Below are 10,661 nucleotides of genomic sequence, written 5' to 3' on the forward strand. Positions count from 1 at the left end.
CATAGGTTTCGTTTTAGCCCTGTCATAAAAAACCATCTCTAACCACGGGCCAAAGGGCCATAGGGCCAAACATAATTTATTATTTAAAAACTACAACTTAAATTCAAATCCAATGGCTAAGTGACGTCAGCTAACCGTTGGTAGCTGGCATCATGTTGACGTTAGCTAGCCGTTGGATTTGAATTTTTTTTTTTTTTTGCTATAAATAGGATGGATATTGGGCTATAATTCACAAAACTTTGAATTCAATCTATTTCAATTCAATCTATTTCAATTCAATCTTTTTCAATTTAATCTCTTTCAATTCAATCTTTTTCAATTCAAGTTTGCAATGAATTCCCAACCTTGGATCATCTTCGGATTCCAACTGGGGGTCCTCATCTAATTCCAAATTGGAAGCAAAATGGGCGCAAATGAGACAAGAAGATGATGAGTGTGATGAAAAAGTTCAAGTTAGGCGCAACAAACAAAACAGAGTAGCAGCCATGGCTGCGACCATGGTGTGTTAGCCAACTGAGGAACAACCTTAATGGGGTGGCTCTGTTGCTGGTCGGTCTTACAAACCACGAAACAGAGCGATGACGCATGCCAATCTGATGAACAACTACTTCAACCCCAACTTGGTGTACACAGAAGAAGATTTCAGATGTCGCTTCCAAATGAGGTGTCATGTCTTCGAGCGTTTACTTCGTGATGTCCAGCAGGTCAATCCATACTTTAGACAGAAACGGGACAGAGCAGGCCGCCCTGGTTTCTCACCTCATCAGAAGGTTATTGTTGCACTCCGAATGATGGCCTATGGCTCCCCAGCTGATTCGATGGATGAAACCCATGGTATGTCTGAGTCTACATGCCTTGATACTCTTGAACAATTCTGTGACACAATTGTTCAGTTTTACAAAGACGAGTAGCTCCGCAAGCCAAATCAAGAAGATCTGAATCGGCTCCTTGGGAAAGTTGAAGACCATGGGTTTTCGGGCATGATAGGGTCATTAGACTACATGCATTGGGATTGGAAGAACTATCCCACCGAATGGCAATGAGGCTTTAGCGGAAGGTCAAGAAAGCCAATTGTTGTGTTAGAGGCGGTTTCCTCATATGACACATGGATCTGCCATGCTTTCTTTGGAGTCCCTGGATCCCAAAATGACATTATAGTTCTTGGGCGTTCTCCCCTCTTCAATAACTTGACGGAAGGTAAAACACCTCAACTTGACTACTACATCAACAGCCGTCAATACAATATGGGGTATTACTTGGCAGATGGCATCTACCCAAAGTGGGCAACACTTGTCCAAGCAATTCCAAATCCTAGGAATGACGCAAAAAAGTTGTTTACCTTACACCAAGAGGCATACTGGAAAGATGTTGAAAGAGCTTTTGGTATTCTACAAGCACGGTGAAAGATCATCAGCGAATAGGCAAGAGGGTGGATTCGAGAAAATTTGGACTCCATCATGATGTCTTGCATCATATTACACAATATGATAGTGGAGGATGAGCGAGATGGGTATATTGATGGAGAGTTCGATGACGACCAAGAATATCCAAATAGGTCAAGAAGGACTCGTGCAAAAATATATGATGGGCCTAATTTTCCCTTCAATCCAAGAACTGGTAGTATCTCTATAAATGAGTACATGAGGCGTTATAGAATGATACGTTCTTGTGCCACAAATAAGTACCTACAACAAGATCTTGTTGCCCATCTTTGGGCCAAAAGAAGCATGGAGTAGGCGTTTAAGTTTTATGTTGTTAAATGCTTTTAAAAATGTTGTTTAAGTTTCATGTTGTTAAATGTTTTCTTTATGTTGTATAATTTGTATGTTGGTTAATGTTATTTAATGTTGTTTCATATTGTTTAATGTTGTTTCATGTTACTTAATTTAATTTAATGTTGTATAATGGCTTATAGGAAAAAAATATAATTTAAAAAATATATATGAAACAAATTTTGTAAAATAGAAGTTATAGGAAAAAAATATAATTTAAAAAAAAATATGAAACAAATTTTGTGAAATAGAAGTTATAGGAAAAAAAATAGAATTTAAAATAAAATGAAACAAATTTTGTGAAATAGAAGTTATAGGAAAAAAATGGAATTTAAAAAAAATATGAAACAAATTTTGTAAAATAAAAGTTATAGGAAAAAAATAGAATTTAAAAAAAATATGAAAAATAGAAGTTATAGGAAAAATTTTGTAAATAAAAAAAATAATAAAACTGTAAAAAAAAAAAAATCAAACGCAACGGCTAGCTGACATTAGCTAGCCGTTCCATTTGAATTTTAGCTTAAGCATTCCTGTTGGTTATTACCGACAAGATTAATGTTTTTTCTGGCCAGCCCTTTGGCCCTTTCAAATTCCGTGGGGCCATCTCAGATTCCACGAGCCCTCTGGCCTAGCCCTCGGTTGGAGACGGTTTTTGGGCTATTTTCGGCCCTTTGGTTGGAGATGGCCTTAATTTCTTGGAGGACTATAGGGCTAAAAGGAGCCCTCTGGCCCTCATTCGGTTAGAGATGGCCTTATAAGAGGTCTTGAGGCCTCAACATGCGCAGAGTAAAAAAGCAGGAGGAAGAAGATGGTGAACATGGAAATGGCATTGAAAGCCAACATAACAAAATTTTTGAGATTTCATTTTAATGAATGTAGAGGTTTGGGTGAGGCTTAAAGAATGTTGGGTTGATCTTGAATGGAACGAGGGTCCCTGTAAAGTCATTTCTTAATTATGTTGACCTCTACTTACAATGGTGCTTAAAATTTCTGCTTCATACTTTTCTAAACCATAAGCCATATTAATTCTATAAATAGAAACCTATAACCAGTCATTAGAAGAACAAAAAAAATTGGATGTTTACCCATATATGCAAGCTACAGGTTGATCAAAAGTGAAGTAGTTTGTTCCTTAATCCTTTCTTCCATTTGAAACTAATCAATTAGTAGCCAAACTAATATCATGTCTCCCTTTTTAACCTGTAACAATAGTCGACCAAGCAAAACTCCAGCTAAGCTAATAGCTCTAATTTTGGGTGTGTATATTTTGACACAATGAAAACCAGCTTGCTTCTGTTCAAATATATACAGATACATATATATAAATTCACTTACTTGGAAATCAATTGACACATATAGATATAATTTATTTATTTTTATATATTTTTTTCTCTTTCGGTTATATTATTGTCTTCGGCAGGGCAGAGATCATGGATTGATGTTGGTGGTGGAGAAGATGGAGAACCTCATTACTTTGTTAATGTTGCTGACATTCATTTGTAAGGTTAACTTGGAAACTTTGGTCAAGGTCACAATCTTTGCTAAGAAAATTAGAATATTGATGTGCATTTTGGTTTTATATTACATTGTGATTTGCGGGTACTAAGTGTTCTGCTTCTTTTTTTTTCCTTTCTTTTCGTTTCCATTTCTTGGTTTTATAATTAGGGAAAATTGTGAGTTTCTTAGCTGATGGAGTTGTTTGTATTGTATCTGAAAGTAGGCGGAGGCGGCTATGGTTGCGAAGGTTAGGCACAAAAGATTGGTGAATTTGATTGGGCTAATGATCAAAGTGCTCAACAACCCAAGATGTAGCCTCACGCACTCCGAATTAGGTTCGTCTATATCCCATCATATCATCTTAACCATTCAATTGATTATCTTAGACCTCTTGAACACAATTATAAATTTTACAAGCATATAAGGAGGATGAAGATCTTGAAATTTCACGGCTTACCAAGATTTGGACATTGCCGCATATTTTTGTAGATACCGAAGGCTTAGGCTTAGGCTTCCCATTATATTGATGCATTGAGTGTTTCCTACTACATTCTCCATTTATAAATTATAATAAAGAATAACATCATGTATAGTTGGTTAATTATTTTGTCATTAAGCTTTGTTTTTTGACTTTTGAACGAGGTTAGAAATGTATGCATTTTTTTATTAAGTTCTGTCACCAAAACTCAGGGCCATCGTTTCCCAGTGGCACTTTTTATCATGTGGTACTTTCATGCATTTTGTTTATCCTCATAAAATAATAGGATAAATTACACAAAATTACCTCAACCATGGATCGAACAACACTATCATACCTCATCTTTTAAAAATGACAATGTCATACCTCATCTTACGAATTTATTCTAATGTCAGACCTCCGTCAAATTTTCTGTTAATTTCTCTGTTAAATGCTGACATGGTTAAAGACAGGGCCCATTCACTTATCCAACTAGATTAAAAAAAATAATTAAATATAGTTTTTAATAATTAAATATTAAAAAATTAAACATAATTTTTTTTATATATAAAATTGTGGGATCCACCTCTACAAACCCTTCTCTACCCGTCCCCCCAACCTTCCTCCACTCGTCTCCCCCATTCCTTTCTTCTCCGATGAAACCACCAACCCAATCCTTGTCTTCAGCTACCCCACCAAAAACAAAACCCAAAACGCCGGCCATCTCCTTTGTCTTCCCTCACTCCATCCTCCGTCTGACAAATCTGGGAAATAAAAATGGAAATGGGATTTCAAAGGGGAAATGGGATCGAACAAATCTCTCCTCATTTTCTCTTCAGAAAGCCGGTCATCTCCTTTTTCTTCCCTCACTCCCTCCTTAGTCCCCCTTCTTCCTCGTCCTCCTTAAACACAATCAAATTTCCTTCACCTAAAACATGAAACAACACCATGTAACATTCAAGACTTTAAAAATTGCAAAATTCATCAAAATTTCAGAGCACATTACATGCAAACCCAGATCTGCCCTCAAAACGAATAAATTCAATTACAAATCCACAATAAAAAAATCAATAAATTCAGTAACAAATCCACACCAAAAACAGAACCCAGAAGCCAAAAAGTTCTAAAATTTCATAGAAATTTGAAAACTTTTTGGATACCTTGAAGGAGTGGCAGGGCTTTGCATCCCATGAGTTGTAGAGAGACCATCACGGACAAACCTTCCATGTGCACTAGGAGGAGGGCGATTTTCTTATTTTTTTCACCTTCCCTCCCTCCAAAACGGAGTCGTGGAACCCCAGCCATTCCTCAAGGTTTGTCATATTGCAAAGCTCTGCGTCCCCATCAAAGGAGTTTTCGACTGGCAAAACTACTCGGTCGGCGATCTAGAGCTTGACGGCCTAGAAGGCGACTTCAAGTTAGTCATAGGGAATGGCCTCGCATTTCGCGAAGCCTGACGACGGCTTTAGATTTGTCAGAGGGAGGAAGGGGTGGGATGACAAGGAGATTGATATATTGGAAGATGGTATGACGAGGTCCGTACGAGAGATGTTGGGTTTCGTTGGAGAAGAGAGGTTGAGGTGGGGTAGCCAGAGACGAGGATTGGGTTGGTGGTTTTGTCAAAGAAGAGAGGTTGAGGTGAGGTAGCCGGAGACAAGGACTGGGTTGGTGGTTTCATTGGAGAAGAAAGGAATGGGGGAGACAGGTGGAGGAAGGTTGGGGGGATGGGTGGGGAAGGGTTTGTAGAGGTGGATCCCACAATTTTATATAAAAAATAATTTTATTTTTAATTTTTTAATATTTAATTATTAAAAATCTATTTAATTTTTTTTTTAATCCAATTGGATTAGTGAGTGGGCCCCGTCTCTAGCTACGTCAGCATTTAACATAGAAATTAACAGAAAAAACTAACGGAGGTTTGACATTGAAACAAATTCGTAAGATGAGGTATGACATTGTCATTTTTAAAAGATGAGGTATGATAGTGTCGTTCGACCCATAGTTGAGGTAGTTTTGTGTAATTTACTCAAAATAATACATTGTCTCCATGAAAGCTAATTTATCAACTGTGTCAGTAGATTAGAGGTGATACAACCCACTATGATGCAGTTGCGAATTCAACAGCATCTGGAGTACTTTCGGCCGGATTGAAACGACAATGAAGGTAGAGCCGAATGGAACGAGGGTCCCTATAAAGTCATTTATTGATTATGTTGACCCTACTTACAATATGATCAATTATTATCACAATATGCGTGTTGATTAAGATCAAGATGCTTAATTATTATTATTATTATTCTTTTATTTTCTTCAAACAATATGTTGTCCTAATTGTAATTTCAATGGATCCATAACTTTTTGTTCATCAGCAATGTTCATTTTGTTGTTTCTTCTTTTCCTTTATTTTAAACTCATTCATTCAATTTCGAAGGAAGCAACCATATTTTACTTTTGTCTAACAAAGGCATGAGATTTACATAGAGGGAATGTTGAGAACCGAAACACTTAACCTACAAGTCCTTAACAATTTATGTGAGCAAATTATGATTAACTATAATATGGAGTGTGATTAACAATGATGGTAGAACACTAACTATGTAATCAATATAAAAACATATTTATGAAACTAAACCAAAATAACACATAATGTTTATGGAAGAGAGCAAACCAAACATTATTTATTGAACTACAACAAAATAACCAATACCATTTGAAGTGAACCACTATTTCTTGAACTACAACAAAATAACCCACACTATTTATGAAAGTGAACCAAAATAACTCACATTATTTCTAGAACTACAATGTAATAATCCACACTATTTATGAAAGTAAAGCAAAATAACCTACACTATTGCTGGAACTACAACATAATAATTCTCATTATTTCTGAAACTACAGTATAATCAGCTACACTATTTTTGAAAGTGAACCAAAATAAGCTACACTATTTCTGGAAATACAGCATAATAACGCACATTATTTATAGATCTAACCCACATTATTTCTGAAAGTAAAACAAAATAGCTTACACTATTGATGAAACTATAACATAATATTCCACACTATTTCTGAAACTACATTATAATCACCCACACTATTTTTGAAAGTGAACCAAAATAGCATACATTATTTCTAAAACTACAGCATAATAACCCACAATATTTAAGGATCTACAACATAATAACCCACACTATTTTTGAAAGTGAACCAAAATAACCTACACTATTTATGAAACTACAGCATAATAGCCCACATTTTTCCTAGAACTACAACATAATAACCAAGAATATTTCTGAAAGTGAACCAAAATAACCTACGTTATTTTTTAAACTACAGCATAATAACCACACTATTTTCAAAAAGTGAACCAAAAATACCCATACTATTTCTAGAACTACAACATAATAACTCACACTATTTCTGAAATTGATCCAAAATAACTCACACTATTTATGAATGGTAACAAATAAACACCATTTTTGAAATTAGAATAAAATAACTCACACTAATTCTGGTTTTGAACAAAAAAATAACGCACAGTATTGCTGGAACTATTGCAAAACTATACATTATTTATGAAACTGAAGAAAACACACTTTCTCATGGTTATAAAAGATGTTAGGTGTTATTCGGATGCTGTACTGAAGCTTAGGAGGACTAGAAGAATGTAAAGTAAATTTATTATCTATTTTTGGTACTTTGGTGAATTTTTATAGAATGAGATGAAAGTTTAATTAATTACAAATTCATATGTCACATCCCTGCCTGGGCCCCCACCACATCCCGGGCTCGACTCCGCTGTAGCACGATATTGTCCGCTTTGGGCCCCAACCACGTCCTCACGGTTTTGTTTCTGGGAACTCACACGAGAACTTCCCAGTTGGTCACCCATCATGGGATTGCTCTCGTGCGAACTCGCTTAACATCGGAGTTCCGATGGAACCCGAAGCCACTGAGCTCCCAAAAGGCCTCGTGCTAGGTAGAGATGGGAATATACATATAAGGCTTATAGGATCCACTCCCCTGGACGATGTAGGATATTACAATCCACCCCTCTTAGGGGCCCGACGTCCTCATCGGCACACTTCCGACCAGGGATTGGCCCTGATACCAAACTGACACATCCCGACCCGAGATGTCCACTAGGACTCCGAATCAAGTTGTGCTGGCCGACACCTGGAAGGTGACGAAGCCATAAAGTATGATGATGTGGAAAAATGTGAATAAATTTAAACCTAAGAGTGCCTAAATACCAGAGTGCGCTGGTGAGCTGGAATGAACTCAGTTCACATGTGACGTTAGAGCATAAGTAAGTACAATAGAGTGAATTAAGAATCGTACCCTCGAAAGAATCTCCAATACTAAGAATCGCCACGAATCTTAGACGATAAGAAAACTCAGCTAATAAAACCTGGAGGGTGAAAACAAAACAAGGGTGAGTGGCCCTAGAAATAAAATTTCAATAGAAACCATATAAAACATTATAACCCCTCGCTACCACACTTGTATAGTTTCCAGAAAAATCATACCACGTATCAATGTGAAATCAAAAGTATATCAACAGTAAATCCATAATTATACCACAACACAGCATCTCATCAGTAATATCAATAATCATGTGATTAATAACCCATACTAGCACGCAAGTCGGAGTCACCTATGGTGACCTGTACGACTGTACACATATCTCATCAATCAATGCTAGCACATAAGTCGGAGTTACCTATAATAACTTGTATGACTTATCCATATCTCATCAATCAACGCTAGCATATAAGCCAGAGTCACCTATAGTGACCTGTACGACTTATCCATATCTCATCAATCAATATCCCAGTAATATGTCAGCCGAATCCACCTCTTGTGGCCTGTACGGCTGAACCCATAGCTCATCACATATCCCTGCATACGAGTCGGAACCACATATAGTGGTCTGTACGACATGACTGGGTGTAAATAAGTACACTCAAGTGCTATGATCACGTGAAGACTGTGTGAATAAACGCAGGTTACCAATGAGTCGGAACCACCTCTAGTGGTCTGTACGACAAGACTGTGCACCTACCTTGGATCCAAGGTAAGCGTAAGGTGTGGGAGGTGAACATCATGTGAAGGACTGTGCCCTGGCCACGGGCGGGAACACTAACACCAGGGTGCAGGTTTATGAGCTTTAATTGCATCTATTATAATATGTACGACTCATGGGCAACCTATACGACAGTGTCGAGGTTGCCTATCATTGCAACATGTACAACAAGGTCGGTGTTGCCTAAAACATACATGTAGTCATGCCATATCTCTATCATTTCAACTAATACTATAAACTCACCTAAACTTACCTGGGTGTCCTGTGTTCACTTTTGCACTTCAAAACGTTCACAATAATTATGAGCAGGTAACATACATATGGATATACCATGATACAATCTAATACTCAACCCTCGAACCTGAGACCTAATGAAAGCCAGCTTCTGCTCTCATCCACTAGGCCAGGAAATTGTCACATCCCTGCCCGGGCCCTCACCACATCCCGGGCTTGACTCCACCGTATCACGATATTGTCCGCTTTGGACCCCGACCACGCCCTCACGAGAACTTCCCAGTGGGTCACCTATCCTGGGATTGCTCTCGCGCGAACTCACTTAACTTCGGAGTTCTGATGGAACCTGAAGCCAGTGAGCTCCTAAAAGGCCTCGTGCTAGGTAAAGATGAGAATATACATATAAGGCTTACAGGATCCACTCCCATGGGCGATGTGGGATGTTACAATCCATCCCCCCTTAGAGGCCCGACGTCCTAGTCGGCACACATTAGCCCAAGGATTGGCTCTGATACAAAATTGTCACATCCCGGCCCGGGCCCCCACCACATCCTCGGCCCGACTCCACCGTAGCACGATATTGTCCGCTTTGGGCCCCGACCACTCCCTCACAGTTTTGTTTCCGGGAACTCACGAGCAACTTCCCAGGAGGTTACCCATCCTGGGATTGCTCTAGCCCAAACTCGCTTAACTTCGAAGTTCCGATGGAACTCGAAGCCAGTGAGCTCCCAAAAGGCGTCATGCTAGGTAGAGATGAGAATATACATATAAAACTTATAGGATCCACTCCCCTGAACGATGTGGGATGTTACATCATAGTACTTTACAAAATATTTTTTAGAAATCATATGAATTTATTGTAAATTTAAAACAAAATAAAAGTGTTAAACATGTGATGTAAAAAGCATTTGAACATGACAAAAAAAAAAGGCATTTGAACAACAATTTAAAAAAAAAATTAAATAAAAAAGGAAGGAAGCACTAGGATGTGACGCCTCAAAGAAGGGAGGTGGGGGCACCACACCATTTCTTAAACATGTTGGGATGCTAGCTGGCCAAATTACATTGGACAGCAAATTAATAAAACATTAAATATAAAAGGGTGATGCCACGTGGGGTGGGAATGAAGAGAGAAACTTTTATTCTTCCTCTCTTTCCATTCGGGGTAATTATGGAAAGTCATATTTGAGTGTGTTGGGCTTTTTAATCCAGGCCGTATATAATTTTATGGCCTTTGTACTTGTGGTTAAATTTGAGGAGCTTTTAGTTAAACAATATTTTAGACTGGTTTTTTTGTTAAAATAATCTTAGTTCAAGCCCTTTTTTATTAAAACTCTCTTTACTAAGTTTTTGTTTATAGATCATTCTTCCAAAAAAATCAATTCAATCTGAAACAATTTACTTATTTGATTGTCGTGATGCAATTTCAATGTTTATTCAAACATAGTGTTCGTCAATTTTTTGGACTCAATTAGATGTCTCAAACATTACCGCTTTGGCTAATATTTTCCAAGAATGATCAATAAAGTGCATCTTGAAAAATAGACAGTTCAAATCGTTGAAATTCGATGTGAAGTAAGCCTCACAACTGGTCTTATTTTTTACCAAAAAA

General features: G+C 37.6%; 1 protein-coding gene across 1 annotated transcript; it reads left to right on the forward strand.

Moving 5' to 3' along the window:
* Window positions 1-578: 578 nt before the first annotated feature.
* Window positions 579-911, forward strand: LOC139196128 (uncharacterized). Its single transcript, XM_070821788.1, has one exon. The coding sequence runs from the start codon at window positions 579-581 to the stop codon at window positions 909-911; it is 333 nt and encodes a 110-aa protein (XP_070677889.1).
* The last annotated feature ends 9,750 nt before the right edge of the window (window positions 912-10,661 follow it).

Source organism: Malus domestica, chromosome 05 (genome assembly GCF_042453785.1).
Source record: "Malus domestica chromosome 05, GDT2T_hap1".
Classification (NCBI taxonomy): domain Eukaryota; kingdom Viridiplantae; phylum Streptophyta; class Magnoliopsida; order Rosales; family Rosaceae; genus Malus; species Malus domestica.